Genomic DNA, 18,037 nt, shown 5'->3' with positions numbered 1-18,037 from the left:
TTGTCTATGGTATTTGTTCTCTGTAAAGCGGCAAGTAATGGTGTCTATGCTGTCTCCAGTAAGCCCTGTGTGGAGGTCTTCAGCACTGGCTCATTGTCTCACAGACTTGCCCATGCCCACAGAGTTGCTTGTGTTGCCGGGAACCCAGAGGGTCTGAGCCTAACTATCAGGGCAGCTTGGGTTTCAGCATAGAAGATGAGCGCATGCGTTGGCCCTGTCCTGTGGCTATGAACTTGGCTGACACAGCCCCCACCTGGACCCTCATCTGTGCTCAGGGTGAGGGTTGGCTAAGTGTATCGGGTTGTGGTCTGACAAAAACACAGTCTGAGCATGCTTTTGTTCCCAAGGCAATGCAGTTCGGCACTGCAGCGGAGAGAAGGGCTGGCTTCCCCCAGAGCTTTTCAACTGTACCTCAGGCTCCTTTGTGGATCTCAAGGCCATGGTAGGTCACAGCCTTGGGGAGGTGTCTCTTGGGTTTGTGCTATAGGGGTCGCATTTGGGTCACATATGGCTCCCAAGAGGCTGTGAATCTGGAAGCAAATGGAGAAGGGACAACCCTGGGGCTGCAGGGACCGGGCCCACTTCCTTCACTCAGGTGAGTCAGGCTGGCCTCAAGTTCGTAGTTCTTCTGTCCTCCAGTTCTGGTTCTGTAGACAGAGTCTTCACTGTCACCAAACTGTGACATTGCTTCCACGCACTCCGCCCGGCAGGCCTGCCCTTTTCTTGCTACTGTTGTCAACTCAGGATCGTTTCTGGGTTTGGAATCTTTAAAGTACTATCAAAGTTACAAGAAAGTAGAGAATTTCTGAATGGCGGGAAGGGCCAGAGCAAATGAAATCCATTTGCAAACGTTGCTATTTCTTTTTTTTTTTTTGTTCCAGAATGAGAAGCTGAGCCGCAACGAGACAAGGATGGACGGAGACAGGTCCCTGAGGCTGGCAAAGGCGCTGAGGAACGCCACACAGCGCAATGGCACACTCTTTGGCAATGATGTGCGCACAGCCTACCAGCTGCTGGCCCGCATCCTCCAGCATGAGAGCCACCAACAGGGTTTCGACTTGGCAGCCACTCGGGAGGCTAATTTCCATGAGGTAAGAGGAGGGTGAACTCAGTGCAGTCAGAGTCAGGAGCTGGGCTCAGTTGGTGAAGCACAGTATGGGATCCTGTCCAAATCCCTTCACTTCCGGTGTGAGAAAGTCTCATGAGGCAGGGGCGGACCACAGCTTCGCTGACAGCAGCAATGCTAATGGTTAGGGACCACTGAGTAGGCACAGCAGTCTAAGTGGCATGCATTTTAGCTATGCATAGTTTCTTACTCCTTGAGAGATAAGGAAACTGAGGCACGTGACGCTTAGGGTTTGCCCAAAGGCACAGTCAGAGAATGGTGAAGCCTAGTGATAGGCTCTTGAGCCTCCTACAGATACCCTCCCTCAAAGGCCCTCTGCTCCACGTCATTTAAGTCCCACATCCAATACCGTGCTGACCGCTGTTTCACATAAACCCTCGTGCGGTGGGTGTCGATGTGGGGCATTGTCCCACAAGTATGCCCGCAGCTGGCCTCGCCACACTTCCATCCTCAGCGAAGTACACTGTGGTTCCCTTCTCTGGTTTACTTGTGTGGTCCAGGATCTAAAATGAAGGGACATCCCTGCCTGTCTTCCTCCTTAGTGTCTGTGGATGTTTATGTGAGACCGACCCCAGCAGGGCACGCTCCTGGTGGAGTCTCTGACTGCCGATGTCCATTTGTAGCCCTGCTTTGCTCCCTCCCTGTGGCACAGCCCTCAGCCGGACACTCGCCTGGCAGTCTCTGGCCTCTGACATTGACTCTGATGATGCTCTCCTGGCCCAGCTCAGTCCTGGTCAGCTCCTAGCTGTCTGTAAGATGGTTTGCTCCATCTCAGTACCAGGCATCTGAGGACAGAAGACCAAGTACCATCTATCTGTCTGTCTGTCTGTCTGTTCAGGATGTTGTCCAGACGGGCAGTGCCCTCCTGGCCCCGGCTACCCAGGCATCGTGGGAACAGATCCAGCGAAGTGAGGGCGGCGCCGCACAGCTCCTGAGGCACTTCGAGGCGTACTTCAGCAACGTGGCGCGGAATGTGAAAAGGACCTATCTGAGACCCTTCATCATCATCACCGCCAACATGAGTACGGACTGACCTGTGGGAGGGCAGAACACCTGACCCTCAGGGACTTTGGGCATTCATTGGCCACCGACAATGAAGTGGGTGGGGGCACAGCCCAGGCACTCTGTAGAAAAGTGAGCCAGCAGCTCAGTTCTAACCTCTAGCAGCTTCTTCTGTAAAATGGGAGAAGAGGCCCAACTCGAAAGACATCTATAATGGCTGATGTCATTCCTGGGGTCAGATACTTCTGTGGCAGTGTCACCCTGGGGTCTTTGGAGTCCAACTGGCCTTCTAGACATCCAGGTTTGGGATTCCCCACAGTGCAGCCTGCCTGGAGACAATATTCCCCTCTCCCCATTGAACACAGATGGAAGTACATGCAGGAGGGGCATGTGGGGATGGAGATGCAGGCTCTCCCAGCCTGGGAGCAATCAGTGCTACTGGCACCCCATGGTCCATGTTATATCAAACGCTAGTACACATATCTCTGGGCTTGGGAGTTTAACAGTCCTGATTCCTTCAAGCAGAGAAAGCCCCAGGTTGGTAAAATCAGTTCCCAATCTCTCTGGACAAAGCTGGCAAGCAGTCCCCAAGTCCTGAAGATCGCCATCCCACAGAGAGTTCCTCTAGCTAGGTGTGGGACCAGCAGCATTGCTGATATTGACCCTCTGAGATCCCTTACCCCACACCATAGGCTTTTCCTTCTACCCCTCACTCCTCCTACAGGTGGCTCAAGAGGCACTGTCCTAGCAGTGAGTCTTTTTTGAGGAGCTCTTTTGAGACAGGGTTTCACTATGCATTTCAGGCCATCCTGGAACTTACTCTGTAGACCAGGCTGTCCTGGAACTCACAAATCCTCCTGCCTCTGCCCCCTTTGTGCTGAGTTTAAAGGTGTGCACCTCTATGCTCAGCTTTTAGCGGGCAGCCTCAACCAGGGCAGGATGGTGTGAGGGTGGCCCCTGGTACATAGAGGCGTGATTCTACCTCTTTGTCAGAGTGGCGGTGACCAGCGCCAGCTGAGGGACAGCTGGACTGTGTGTCCCATCAGGGGCCTGTAGGCGTTTCCACAAGGCAGAGGACAAACAGTGTGAGTCCGTGCTACAGAGCTTGCTCGGTCACGGTCGATTTCACCAGCTCTGCCTCTGTCTCCACCACTTGGGAAGGCTGCGGGGAGATGGCATGGCCCGGAGAACAGAGTGGGGTAGTACCCTTCACAGCCATGTTGTGGCTGGCCTTGCCCCTCATATTTCACCCCGCCAGAGCCAGGTGCCACCGTAAAGAGCCACACTCTGTCTTGTGTCACCCTCAGGTGTCCTGTTGTGTGACTCTCAGTAGGTTCCCTAGAGAAAGTGGCTGCTGTGGAAACAACAGCTGTCATATAAAAACTCGGGGTTCAAGAAAGCGCTAGCACGTGGGAGTGAGTCAAGGAATTGTCCCAGTTCTTGCAGTTGATGTCTTCGACAAGTTTAACTTCACCGGTGCCCAGGTGCCAAGGTTTGAGAACATTCGGGAAGAGTTCCCAAGGGAGTTGGAGTCCTCCGTGTCCTTCCCAGCTGACACCTTCAAACCGCCAGAGAAAAAAGGTGAAGCCGCCTACACAGAAGCCCCTTGTTGCCTTGAGTGTCTCCGCTCTTTCAGGAGAGAGTGACCCCTAAGAGTCCTGCATGTGCCCTGAACAAGTTACGGAGCAAGCAGGCCTGAGTGATGCTCAGGCATCTTCTACAAATACTGTGTGAGGTTCTCATGGATGTGGGAGCGAGCTCAGAACAGGCCCCAGCTTCCAAGCTGTTCGGTTGCAGCTTCCACATGCATGTTATGTTTGTTCAAAGCGGGCCACAAAAGTGATTGTGTTGTGTGTGAGCTTATGAGTGTCCCTTGCAGGCAAGCATGCGTATATTCTATCTATGCATGGTTATGTATGTTCCTGATGTGTATATGAGTGGTATACATGTGTATGTTGTGTATGCATGTATATGTTGCATATACATTTAGTATGTGAATGGTAATGTGTATGTGCGTATACCCAGTATGTGTATATGTGCATATGTTAATGTATATATATGTGTGTATTGCAGAATGTTTGTGTTTGTGTATATGTTAATGTGCACATGTATATATATATTCAGTGTACATATACATTTATTAATATGCATATATATGTGCAATTCCAGGAATGCATGTGTATATGTATGCATGTTTATGTTATGTGTGCATGTGGTTATATCCTGTGTGTGCACAAATACCATGTGTGGTGTGCGTGTATGCATGTAAGTATTCTGTGCATGCACATATCCATATATGTATTGCCTACATGGTGCACAGGTAGACTATTATGTGTGTGTACATGTGTTTGTCCCTTAGCATTGTTACCTAGAAGAGGACTCTGTCTCTGTGACACTGTCACCTATCTGCTGCTGAGGCATGGTTCAAGGAACACTCCCACGGGGAATCCCATACCGTCTCATTCCTAATTCTCCATGGCCCTGCAGGTGGCATTTTATTCATTGTGCCAAATCTGAAAGCTGCCAAAACCCTAGAGTTGGCCAGCATAGACCACACTGCCCACTTGTCAGGCAGCATGGTGTCTAGTAGGAGTAGACCCATCCCTTCCACATCCTGATCATGGGAACATGTTCTCTCCCTGTCCTCTCCTCCACTGAGCCCAGGTGCTGGCACAGTCAGCCTCCCACCAAAGTCTCCCACATCATAGCTGCTTTAGTGAGTTGCATGACACTGTAGGCTTGGGCACCCCAGGTATGTACTTATGTATGGGGTATATCCATTGCCTTTCTCCTGTACAGTTGAAAACATGTCCACATTTAGCATGAAGTTAGAAAGCACAGGGCACAGAACTCATGCGTGCAGAAGGCCCCTGTCTCCTCCTGTAGTTCCCAGCACTGTTCTGAGTGGGGGTGTTGCTAAGACCCCAACCCCACACCACATGGCATTGTTGCCCCTCTAAACACCCCATCCAAAGGTGTCTGCTGCATCCCCAGCGCCTCCCACCCTCCCCAGCCCCTTCCTCTTGTTGCTGTGACACTAGCCACTGGTCACTAACAAGCCCAACCTCAGTGGCCACTGTGCTACTTTCCGTCTGAATTTGGACAGTCTGTGGCCACATCTTCTAATCTGTTTGCGACTCTTCTAACGCATACCCAAAGGTAGAACTACTGGGCCTGGCACAGCTGTCTGCCCTGAGTCCTCACGCTTTGTTCTCACACTGCAGAAAGCCCCACGGTGAGGCTGGGCAGCCGGAGGGCTGCACCACAGACGCCACAACCAGAAGCCAGGGCTGAGAGAGAAACCTCATTCAGCAGACAGAGGAGACACCCCGACGAGCCTGGCCAGTTTGCCGTTGCCCTGGTCATCATTTACCGGACTCTGGGTCAGCTGCTGCCTGAACACTATGACCCCGATCACCGCAGCCTCCGGTGAGACCTGGGTATAGGGACCTTGAGGGGACCCATTTCCCCAACACCCCGAGTCCTCCATGAGTCAAAGTCCTAATCACTCACTGTCACCCACATAACATTACGAAGTGACCCTGGCCTGCAGTGACCGCCAGAGAGAGGCTCTGTGTCTGCCATGGTGCTGTGCCCTGGGATCGTGCATGCCCTTGGCTTCAGTTTGTCCTCACATTTACGCCCATATGTTCTTTTGTTTGTACCAATGTGTACCTCAGGGGGCTCTATCCTGTCCCCCATACCACATCTAGAGGCTGTCATAGGTTATACCTATAGGTTCATCTGCCCTCTGCTGGCCCAGTACCAAGGGCCACTCAGCCAGTGTACTGGACGGCACATGTTGCCCCTGAACAGAAGGCTACACACAAGCCCTCTCAGCTACTGTAGTTTGTGGGTGCCTCCTTGTTCCCCAGTCCTTGTTGTTGCATCACGCTTAGAGATGGGGGACTGGGTTCCGGTCTGTGGTCACTTAACCTGATTCCCTATGTGGGCCATGCTACTGCTCCCAGTGTCACCACCGTATGTAATAGCCTCTGACATCTTGCAGTGACATGCCTGCTCCTTAAAGTTTCTAAAGCCACCTTCCCCTGGAGGTGATAAGTCTCCCTATACTTTTTTTTTTTTTTGCTTGTTTTTTGAGACAGGATTTCTCTGTATAACCAAACCACTCTGGCTGTCCTGTAACTTGCTTTGTAGACCAGGCTGGCCTCGAACTAAGAGAGAGCTACCTGAGTCTGCCTCCTGAGTACTGTGATTAAAGGCTTGCACCACCCGTGCCTGGCTCTTTTCCCTGTTCTCTTGAGAATACCAGCAGTGAGGCCCAGACCCTCCTGAGGGCAGTGCTGTGTGGTCTGTGTCTGTGACCTGTGTGTCGGCTGTTCATCTGACCATGATGTCCTTATAGCGTCTGGATGCAGGTTCTCACACATGGAATGTGAATTAATCATGTTTATCGCTATAATCGTCCCTCTCTGCCACAGATTGCCTAACCGGCCCGTCATCAACACCCCAGTTGTGAGTGCCATGGTGTACAGTGAGGGGACCCCACTCCCCTCTCTGCAGAGGCCCGTCTTGGTGGAATTTGCCTTGTTGGAGACGGAGGAGCGAAGCAAGCCTGTCTGTGTATTCTGGAACCACTCCCTTGAGTAAGTGGGACCCCAAGAGCCTGTAAGAACCTCTTCTGCGAGAGTCCTATTTGTATGGGAGGGCCTGGCTGAGGTCAGAAGGCTCAGGTGGCAGAACGAAGGCTGTTTTCCCCTTTCAGGGCTTAACAACATAGGAGGCTTCCCCCATTTTGCCTTTAGAAGTGTCAGTGTATGCCCACATACACACACACACACACATACACACATGCATGTGTGCATAAGTCTGTGTGCACATTGAAGAATTATTTATATTCTCGTGGAAAAATATAGTCCTATATACACATCACAAGAACATGCACAAAGATGTGCACACATAATATAGACATGATCCACATGCAATAATACGTAGATACATACATGCATACATACATATGCAGGACTACATAGGGCATGTACACAGGTAGACACAATACTCACAGAGAAATAGGCATGCATACACAAGACTCCCTCAAGGAGGCCGTGGCAGAGATGGGCTGATCACCTCTAGAACACCTGTGATATGGAGACCATACAAGCACCCATTTCTCTGCCAGGGAATGCCACTTGCAGGAGGATATGGGACTCAGAGATGAACACATGCAGAGAAGCGGCAGTGGTGGTCCCAGGCTGTCCCCCATAGCAGGGTGTGTTTGACTTGTTTCTGGAGCCATCAGAGATAACTCAAAGAATGACCAGAGTCACGATGTGCCACACAGGGGTGCACCTGCAATCAAGGAAGGGGGGAGGTTGACTTAAAAAGATGTAAGATGCTATTGCCCTGTTCCTGTGTGGCATTGGATTCCAAGGCCAGTGACCTATCTGTGGCTGAGGCCAACAGGGTCATTACCTTTGTCTTTTTAGCTGCAGGAGCCATGTTGGGCCTTCACCTCCTTGCCCCGCTCTTTGGTCTCGTTTTGGTCGCCCTTACATAGAGGGGCACAGGGTGGAACAAGAAAGTGCTGGAATAGTCCCCATCACCAGGCTTGGCACATGGTCTGAAGTGAGAAGTATCCTGCTTTTCTTCATCACAGGGAGCCTGGGATTCAGGGGATCAGAACCCGAGCCCTCTCTGCATGTCTAAAGCTGGGCCTGGGTGCACATCTGGAAGCTCCTCCCACAGGGCCATTTCCCATGTCATGGTCCCCGGGACTGAAAGGGGAGCTACCACATGAGTCTGTGCTGGGCGCCCAGGCGCATGCTCGGGCAGGAGCATTCATCTTCTCCGGCTCGGTACTTTCCAAACGTTTACAAGTGAGCTCATTTAGTCCGGGGCCTAATAGATCTTTGGCTCACAAAGGAGAGTGAAGGGAAGCGTTGGTATCTGGTGTGTGGGCCCCACAGCTGCCGGGCATGGCTGGCTGTCCCCGTCTATTTGTTTGAATAATGGCAATTAGCAGTGGCTCTAGAGATCTGCCCCCTGCTTTGTGTTGCTGCCATGATCCCCTGAACTGAGCACCCCTGGCAAAGTGTGTCGACCGTCACACCCCATTTTACAGACGAGTAAACCGAGGATCAGAGGGATTATAGGACTTTCCCAGAGCCACAGAGGGCAGGGCCCTCGTAACAACTTGTTATTTGGGGCTTTCCATCAGTGAAACAGCAGCGCTAATTGGACCCTGGCTTCCAGGCGGCTCCTGTAAAACATTGCGCAAGGGGTACATGAAAGTGGACAATGGAGAGATGCTTATTGCTGAGGCCATTGAGGCTCCCAGTATGGCCGGTGAACAAAGTGGCTGTCTCGGCCTTGGCTGCCGCCTCTGGCCACAGGCTCTGCTGTCTTTGGAGTTTTCTGTGTCTGGCACATAACCTTTGAAACTGAGAGGTGCTCATGAGAGCCGAGACCAGCTATGAAAAGGAAAGGAAAGCTTTTACCCAGTGCCAGGGTCTGTAAGGGCTGTGTCCTTGGTGACAGTGGCCATGGCCCTTGTCTTCAGTGTTGTGAGGAAGGGACAAGGTTCAGGCTAGGAGCTAACAGCGAGGTTGTGACACTAGACACCCACGGGTGGCTGTTCTCTGCACTTGGCCGTTCCTTCCCAGCCAGATCCAGTGATGTCAGGATGACCCCCGAGACCCTGCGGCTGGGTGATAGCCCCCGGGCTGTCTCAGTGGTAGATGGGACAGGCTCACGCCTTTCTCTCTTCTCCACAGCATTGGTGGGACTGGAGGGTGGTCAGCCAAGGGCTGTGAGCTGCTGTCAAGGAACCGGACCCACGTCACCTGCCAGTGTAGCCGCTCGACCAGCTGCGCGGTGCTCATGGACATTTCAAGGCGTGAGGTGGGCATTTTATGGCTACTCACTCCCTTAGTGAGCCTGGGGACTAATCCCCATGGCAACTGGAATCCTAGTCCCCAACCCATCCTCCCAAGGCCCCCATATTCCTTGTGTGTTGAGAAAACCAAATGTGCCCGTTGAAAGCTGTGTTCTACCAACTGTTTGAAGAGGTGATGAGAAAACCTTGAAGCAGTTTTAGGGACCAGTAAGATGGCTCAGTAGATAAAGATGCCTGATAACCTGAGTTCCACCCCAGGGCCCCACATTGTGGAAGGAGAGAACCAACGCCTGCCAGCTGCCCTCTGACCTCCACCCATGCACTGTGGCATGCATTTGTACACATGCACACATATACAAACATACAAAAATAAATGTAATTTTTTAAAAAGGGAAGGTTAGAACTGCACGGGGCCTCTAAGCCCTACACCTAGGAGGCTAAGCAAGGGATCGCTACAAGGTCAAGGTCAGTGAGCTACAGAGTGAAACCCTGTCTAAGCAAACAACAAAAGCATTTCAAAGAGCCCAGGTTTTAACTGTAAAGGTATAGAAGGTGTCTTAGGGTTTCTGTTGCTCTGATGAAACATCATAGCCAAATGAACTTGGGGAGGAAAGGGTTTATTTGGCTTATACTTCCAAATCACAGGACCACCAGCCCAAGGGTAGCACTGCCCACATTGAGCGGGGCCCTTTCCCATAAACCACTCATCAAGAAAATTCTCCCACAGACTTGACTGTAGGCCAGTCATACAGAAGCATTTACTGAATTAAGATTGTCTCTTCCCAGATCTGTCTAGATTTTTGTCAACGTGACTAAAATCAACTAGCACAGGTTAACCCCAGGCTCAGAAGTTTCTAGAATGTTACTGTCTCCCAGGGCAGGGTCCTCCAGCCAAGCTGCTTCTACCTCCACTTTGAATGTCTGTCAGGCCACACAGTGCCCCCAAGGACAGAGGTGTGAGGAGAGGAAGCCAGTGACAGGGAGATGGTACCTCTGGTATCTTAAGCAGGTGAGATTATGAGCTGGCCATTGTGGTGTGATTGATGCCTGGGGTATAGGCTCTGAACAGCCATGGCACACCGCCATCTGGAAGGTATCGGATAACCTGTACCCAAAATGCCCAAACTGCCCAGGACTCTATAGTTGCACTAAGCGTGTGCCTGGAGGCTCACAATGGTCGATCTCATGTATATTTACCTGGAGTTTTAAAAGCAAGCCACGTTAGTCACCATCGGTAGCAAGAGGCTGTGTGGCAAGGGTGAGGGCGCACCAGCTGCAGGATTCAGGTGACTGTCTAGGCTCCAAGTGACCAGAGCTGAAATTCCAGCCTGACAAGTCAGGACACGGAGGGGCTTAGACCCTCACAGCTTCATTCATCAGTGCCTACCTTGTACCCACGTTCCTTGTGGGTTCCGTCTGAGGACCACGTGAAATGAGGCCACCGTGGATGGGTGAAGAGCCCCTCCCATGTATTAAACAGCAGCCAGTGGGGCTGTGTCACAAGTTACCCAGTCTCCTTGTTAAGTGTCTGCTGTGACTGCTGGCTGAGCGGAGGAGGGGCAGTGCTGCTGGAGACACGTGGGGTTTGCATAAACTTGAGTCCCCTTGACATGTCTCCATCTCAGTATTTGGACTGACTGTTTCACTCACTCCTGACAGCGGGATTTATGTAGGAAGTTTTTTTTGTTTTTGTTGTTGTTTTTTTTTTTTTTAACAAAAGTGTTTTTGAGGAAGCTGTCTCATTATGTAGACCAGATTAGCCTGGAACTCAGAAATCTATCTGCCTCTCCATGACTGAGATTAAATGCATATGCCACACCGGCTGAAATATATATCACATGGGCTGGTAGCATTAGTACATCCCCCTGCTGGGCAGCTGTTGCCAACTATTCGTCCATCCCCAGAATTTGCTCACCATCCCAAACTTGTCCCCTGGTCCCCTGCCAGCCTTTGATATCTGATGCCCATCACAATATTTTGTCTGTGTTGTTCAAACATCCATCAGAGCCCACTCCTCACTTCTCTCTAACCAACCCACCTGCAGCATGGCGAGGTTCTGCCTCTGAAGATCATCACCTATGCCGCACTGTCCTTGTCCCTGGTGGCCCTCCTGGTGGCCTTTGTCCTGCTCTCCCTTGTCCGGACACTGCGCTCCAACCTGCACAGCATCCACAAGAACCTCATTGGGGCGCTCTTCTTCTCTCAGCTCATCTTCCTGGTCGGGATCAACCAGACCGAGAACCCGGTGAGACCACTCCCCCGAGCCTGCCATAGGCTTCCCTAGGTGACAACTCGGGCATGTTGTCACCTGGGTGTGCTGGCAGTCGTCCTGAAGCAGTGGAATGGTCCTACCTGCCTCGTCAGGGCATTGCGTTAGGGTCCTCTGAAGACCTCATACACAGTGGGAGTCTCACCCTCTTGATATAGGCATTAGTGATTTTATAGGTGCTGTTCTGGTTCTGGTTCTTGCTGCGAGAAAAAAAAAAACCTGACAAAAAGCAGCTAAAGGGAGATGAGGTTTATTTGGTTCATGATTCCAGGTCTGTCACTGTGGGGAAGCCAAGGCAGGAACTCAAGGCTGCTAGTCACTTTATATCCAAGGGCAGAGAGAGACTAAATGCAAGCATGGTTCGTGCTCAGTCATATTATATGAGAGTCTCTACTCTCATATAATTCAAGGCTGCCTGCCTAGAGAATGATGCCACCCACTGTGGACTAAGTCCTCACCCATCTATTAACAGTCAAGATAATCCCCCCAGGCCGGGCGGTGGTGGTGCACGCCTTTAATCCCAGCACTTGGGAGGCAGAGGCAGGCGGATCTCTGTGAGTTCGAGACCAGCCTGGTCTACAAGAGCTAGTTCCAGGACAGGCTCCAAAGCCACAGAGAAACCCTGTCTCGAAAAATCAAAAAAAAAAAAAAAAAAAAGATAATCCCCCCAGACAAGCCCACAGTTCTACCTGACTTTGACAGTCCCTGTTGAGGCTGTTTTCCTAGGTGAATCTGGCTTGTGTCAAGTTGACAGAATTAGCCATCAAGGCGCTGTCGTGTGTTAAACCCCAGAGTCCTGTGGGCTGCAGTAGCGTTAGTGGATAGTGGTGCACAGATACCCCACCCCTCTGTTTTCTCCATGCCCGTGACAGCTGGGGAGCAGCACGTGCAGAGAGCAAGGAAGTGGTTTCTGGGGATGTATAGGACCAAAGAAGAGAAAGGAACCTGCCGAGAGATCAGGCGGGGAGGAGGAGAGGAGAGGAATGTCAGGGAACCGTCAGTTGATATGATTGAATGTTGAGTGTTGGGTAGGTTAATTGAATATTGCACTGGATCCTAGAGAATTGAATGAGCCTCGGGGTGTTGCAGAACCTCACAGGGGTCCTAAATACTCATTGAGGTCATGCACTCCATGCTCTATGGGTCACTGGGGTAGAGTGGTATCCAGACTGGGCATTGCCAGATGTTAGCGTGCATGCCTCCAGATGTTAGCAGGCAGAACCTAAGTGTTATGGAGGAAGGATATGGAAAGCAGTGAGAATTCTTACCTGGACCTACACAGCCATATCTGGGGCCAGCAAGCTCCCAGTGTTCATCAGCAAGGCCTGTCCAGGCACAACTCCCTGGCACATACTCATCTCTGACACAAGCGATTGGTGGAATCTGCCACTGATGTAAAGATTGCCCACAGGAGGGACATTTGTAAGAGGCAAAAAGATTTACAGTCATGAGGTGTGACCGACAGTGCCAGCCTAGACAAATCCAAGGGTCTCTGGTCATGAGGCTGGAAGCAAATGGTTGTACCAGGGCCGGGGGCACAAGGGTCTACACACTGGCACAGTAGATGCCTGCTATGCTATGTACCTAGTAGGAAAAACTCAAACCCATAGAAGACACAAGTTCGAGAAAGTTTTCTAGAAATCTTAATGAAAGAAGAAAAATGTTAATGGAAATACCATGTCTGACCTTGCAGACCAAGCAAGAGGTAGAGTGGGTACCAAGCCTGATGACCTGAGTTCAATTCCCAGGACCCACATGGTGCCAAGGGCAGTGCACATTCCCATCAGGTGTCCTTTTCTGTCCATACGCGTACCCACACATGCTCACACATACGCACACTCAAAATAAGTAAATGTAATTTAAAATAATAATCCACAGGGCATCATAAAATCAGAATAAAGAGTTGAAATCACATTGCTGATGCTAGATAAAAAGGTAGTAGGGTCTGGAAAGATGGCTCAGGGGTTAAGAGCTCTTCCAGAGGACCTGGGTTCCATTCTCAGCAAGCACTAGTGGCTCACAACCATCTGTAACTCCAGTCCCAGGGATCTAACGCCCTCTTCTGACCTCCATGGGCACTGCACACACATGGTGAACATACATGCAGGCAAAACATCCATACACATAAAAAAACACTTTTTTTTAAAAAAAAAAGGAAGCCTGAAATCCAGTGAGCTAAGGGTCCTTAGCAAAAGAACACTGGGAACTTGAGGAAGTTTGGGAAGGGAAGAACGAAGCAGAAAGCAAGTGAAAAGGAAGGGGATAAAAAGATAAATAGCCAGGAGGTGTTATTTGAAGGAAAAGATCTCTAATGGGGGGGGCAGGGGGAAGCACACATAACAAACTCTAGAGCAAGAAGGCAGCTCGGAGAGTTTGGGGCAACACATTTGAACCGTGGCTGAGTGGTTGCATTCTCATCTGTGCTGAGGAAGGCTGGCACTAGGAAGGCATCAGTATCTGTCTGTAGATAACGGAGCCAGCTGGGTTTATCTTAGGACAGACATGAAGGTGATTTAGCAGCATGTCAACCTATAAATGTCATTCTTGTCACCACACCTAAGGAATGATCCAAGTTTCCTTTCCCTGTTCAGACACAGGGGCTAAGGTAGCCCAGGCCAACTCGAGTCAGCCGAGGCCCAGCATAAACTTGGAGTCCAGACTCTCTGGCTTCCACCTCTAGAGTGTGTTGAGGATTATATAGGCCCATATGCCTGTACTACCTGATTCTGGCTGTATTGGGGAGTGTATTGAACCTAGGGTCTCTGGTATGAGGTCCTCTAACCATTAAACCATGTCCCTAGCTCTACATTTAAGGAGAAAATATTTTTCTTAATGCAGAAAAAAATGATAATTTTTTTACACTCTTTCATTATTAGAAAGAAGGGGGCAAGAAAAACCCTTTGGACAAACTAGAAAAGGGAACCCCTTAATCGAGGATGTGGACCACCACACAAACACAGCAGTGGAGGGAACCGTGGTTTTAGCTGTGGGCTTTGTTGTTGTTGTTTGTTGTTTGGTTTTGGTTTTTTGAGACAGGGTTTCTCTATGTAACAGTCCTAGATTTCCTGGAACTAATTTTTGTAGACCAGGCTACCCTGAGGAGGTAGCGCAGGTCCACGCTGCTGCTGACAGTGTCCAGCTCTTTGATGGCCTGATGGAAGGCAAAATTGTGAGACACAATGGGGTTGTGACTTTGGGCAGTCCCAGCTCACCAGCTGCGTTTTTCCATATTTCCACATGAGAATTTCAAAATACGTGAGGTCCAGCCCACTTGTTGGGAATTTGGGGAGGGAGGGAGATTGAAGGTCAGCTCTACTTCTCTGAGAACTGTGTTGAAAGCTCACACTTACACGGTCCACCCATTAACCCCCGGGAGCTAAGAGGCAGATGTGTAAGGAAAGACACTCTTGGCAAATGGGCCACTCAGGTGGAGGCAGTAGACTTGGAGTAGGTCCTTGGCCCTTGGTGCCACCTCCCTGTAGACCCCAAGGAGGCCTCTGCTATGGAGACTTTTAACTACCCGAGGTGACGGATCTGACTATTCAAGTCTAAGTGTGTTGCCTGCCCTGGACTTGCTACAGAACACTGTGTGTGTGTGTGTGTGTGTGTGTGTGTGTGTGTGTGTGTGTGTGTGTGTGTGTGTTGTTTCACACCTGTGGCTAAACAATGACTGTCAGCCGAGAGTGTCACAAGTTCAGCAGACCTTCACTTGTGCATGCAGTGAATGACCCCGACTTTGAGGTCACTTTGAGGGGTGACCCTGACCAAGACGTCATCACACTTGCAGCGGGCTCTGGCACAGGGTGGTTCTCTATGTGGCACTGTGGCTGCAGCCAGCTGTTCCTTCAGCCTCACCCTGGTCTCCCCGGGGTGCTACAGCTGTGTTCCACTTCCACATGGACTTGTCTCAGGTCCCAGGGATACCGACCCAAAAGATGTGTCAGATGAGGTCATGTCTGCACAGGGCACTTCCTCCTGTGCATGTCACAGTGTCCCTGGGCTGCGTGACAGCAGTGTGAGGCATGCGCGGTGTGACTAGTTGTTGGGTTGTACCGTTAGAGAAGGGTGAAGAGGGAAGGATGTGCATACTTAGTGCAGGTGTGACTCTTTTTACCCTAAATGTTTAGCATCCTTGGATGCGGAGCACTTGAGCATAAAAAAATGTACATTCAACCTACCATGATTCAGGAATACCTCCCACCCTCTACCTGGAGGCTGGTGGGGAGCTGGCCAGGGAAGAGGCTGTGTGAGACTACCCAGTGCCACCCACTGGAAGGTGTCTGGGAAAGATGCAGGAATAGGTCCATTCCATGAACCAATCCATCAGTAGCCATCTTCTGTGTGCAGGCTGTATCATGCCCTGAGGTGCCATGGCAACCAGCCAGCACTCTGTGCTTCAACACAGGCCTGGTAGTCAAGACCCAGAACAGAGACCAGGGCAAAAAGGGGGAGGGGCTGGGGTAGTTTTAAGGGCTCTGGGGTGGAGGGTGAGTGGGTGGCAGCTAAACACAGTTACCCAGGGCACAAAGCACTGAGCCCAGGCGTCAAGACTTTGATCTCCAAGCCAGGCTCTGGGATAGAAGGGGAAAGAAGGCTGCCAAGCTGGAGTTCCCCAGCAAACACGGAGACCTTCCTGAGTGGCCAGAGCCCTCAGGAGAAAGGCCAGGCCCTGCTACCTCCTAGGGAAGGTTTGTAGGCTGTCCTTGACCCGGTCCTACTGATGAACTTGGTGGCTTTCCTGCAGGGTCACAGAAGCACAGGGTTGGATCAAGAATAAGGACCGAACCTCCCTGCCACTTCCTGAGCCAGACAATAGCCCTCACAGGCATGGGCACGGAGGGCTATCCTCCTCCACACGCATAGCCTGGGTGAAGGCTCAGTAAGCTGAGATTCATTTGGGGTCCTATAGGTGTGCTTCTCCAAAGTCTGGATAGAGGAAAGTTCAGTCAATGGCTGCAGGCCAACTCCCTGCAAGCAGGTATGGTGTGTGGAGCATTGTGAGGCCACCGCTCACATCTGACTCAGCGCCCGCCTGGAATGAGAGCTTTCCATGCACCACTGAGCACAGACCAGGCAGATGCATTCTGGGAGGAAGGTGTGCGGTGGCTGGAGCTTGGCATCGCGCCTGGGTTTTTATCTAAACTCACAGTCCTATCTCTGGGCGAGGCTGTTTATCTCCCAGAAGCCTGACAGGCTGAAATGATTTAGTGTGTGTTTGTTCTGTTCTGGAAAAGCAAGTATGTTTAGTGTAGACGTGTGAACACACAACCCCGCCAGGTCCTACTGTCAATTCCTAGCCCTTTTTTCAAACGATGCTTTTTGTTTGGTTGGTTTTGGTGGTTTTTTTTTTTAAGGGTTTACTTTTGTACCATTTAAAATAACAGCTAGCCAACTTTCTCTCCCTCGTCCTCCGACTGAACCTGCTGCACTTTCCACTCTGGAAATGGCTATAGTGTGGGTTAATCCAGCTCAGACTTGCTCCTCGAGGATGGCATTCTGATGCCAGCAGAGGGCATGGCCCAGCTGTAGCACAGTTTTGTCTTCAGCAGTGTGACAAGTATTCACGTTCACATAAGTTTCTCGTACTGTCCGGAGGAAATTTCTGGAGGGCACCCGGCCCTTGGAGGTTGGCCTGGCAGCAGATGGTTCTGTCATGGCACCCTTCTGTGCTCTGATGACCTTTCTCCGACGGCAGTGACCTGGTATTTGAACACAGCCACATCTAGTAAGAGGTTGAGCGGTGGCTCTGCTCCCCGCTGTGTGGCTCCACGAGGGTGGTCTCCCCAGAGATGACAGAGGCCCGGCTGCTCCTCAAGGGCAGAGCATAGGACTGTACCTGTGGGCCCCATCTCGGAGTGTGGTCAGCAGTAGGCTTTGATAAGGATGTGGCCAGCTATGAGGAGAGATGGTGCTTGTGACCAGGGTGGAATCCAGCTGTGAGTCTGGCTCAGCTAGGGGAGGGTCAGTTGTGGCTGTGGCTAGGGGTGTGGCTTAAGGTAGGGCTAGCTTGTTCAAGGGGCCAACTTGAATAGGGCCGGATTTTTCCCCTCCCCACTTCCTGCCTCATTTTCTACCCTGGCTGCCTTAACTTCCTGTTGGGACCCTGCTGTCACCTTCCAGCTGGCTGGCCTGGAAGTTCCATCTAGTGCAGGTCCCCTGGAAGGCCTGTGAACGGCTGCCCTGGTCCCATCATGGAACACCTGAGGTTGGGTTTACACCAATAGCCTTCAAGGCTGAACTCTGGGAGCTCAGCATCCCTTGTCCCTCCTCCCACTATCTTCTTCCTGGTACTGCTGGGTCTTCTGTAAGAGGAGCTGCCTTCCGCAGTTGACTCACTACCCAAAGAGAGGCATGCCATCTTCAGCCAGCCCACACGCTGAGTTCTCATTTGTAGCACCTGGCCTTTGGCTTTGCCATATTGCCCTGGACAGAGAGGACCCTGGAGGAAGTGGCCGCCAGCCCCCAGCTGTAGGAACCATGTGGTGCCAGTTCTGGGAACACAGGCCAAAGTCCCAGCCTGGGAGCTTTTAGCCTGAGCAGGTGCAACTCCATAGTGTGTTTATGAAGCCTGACGTCAGTATTTAAAGATTAGAATCAGCTCGCAAAAATACATTAGTTCCAGAGTCTCGGAAAGACTAGTGGGACTGGAGAGATGGCTCAGCAGTTAGGAGCATTGACTGCTCTTCCAGAGGTCCTGAGTTCAAGTCCCAGCAACCACATGGTGGCTCGCAGCCACTGGAGTGTAGGTGAATGTGCAGATAGAGCACCATGTACATAAAATAAA

General features: G+C 51.2%; 1 protein-coding gene across 4 annotated transcripts in view; it reads left to right on the top strand.

Annotated features, from left to right (window-relative positions):
• The window catches only part of Celsr1 (cadherin EGF LAG seven-pass G-type receptor 1), a 135,412-nt gene that overhangs the window by 108,810 nt on the left and 8,565 nt on the right, over positions 1 to 18,037 (top strand). For all 4 annotated transcript variants that reach the window (XM_075960259.1, XM_075960257.1, XM_075960258.1 and 1 more), the window contains exons 17-24: positions 348 to 442; positions 882 to 1,091; positions 1,965 to 2,148; positions 3,566 to 3,709; positions 5,353 to 5,557; positions 6,571 to 6,735; positions 8,863 to 8,989; positions 11,029 to 11,229. In XM_075960259.1, coding sequence (XP_075816374.1) covers positions 348 to 442; positions 882 to 1,091; positions 1,965 to 2,148; positions 3,566 to 3,709; positions 5,353 to 5,557; positions 6,571 to 6,735; positions 8,863 to 8,989; positions 11,029 to 11,229 — 1,331 coding nt within the window. The remainder of the gene's footprint in view (positions 1 to 347; positions 443 to 881; positions 1,092 to 1,964; positions 2,149 to 3,565; positions 3,710 to 5,352; positions 5,558 to 6,570; positions 6,736 to 8,862; positions 8,990 to 11,028; positions 11,230 to 18,037) is intronic.

The sequence above is a fragment of the Microtus pennsylvanicus genome, chromosome 2, assembly GCF_037038515.1.
Source record: "Microtus pennsylvanicus isolate mMicPen1 chromosome 2, mMicPen1.hap1, whole genome shotgun sequence".
Lineage (NCBI taxonomy): Eukaryota > Metazoa > Chordata > Mammalia > Rodentia > Cricetidae > Microtus > Microtus pennsylvanicus.
This window is presented reverse-complemented; position numbering and strand designations above follow the sequence as displayed.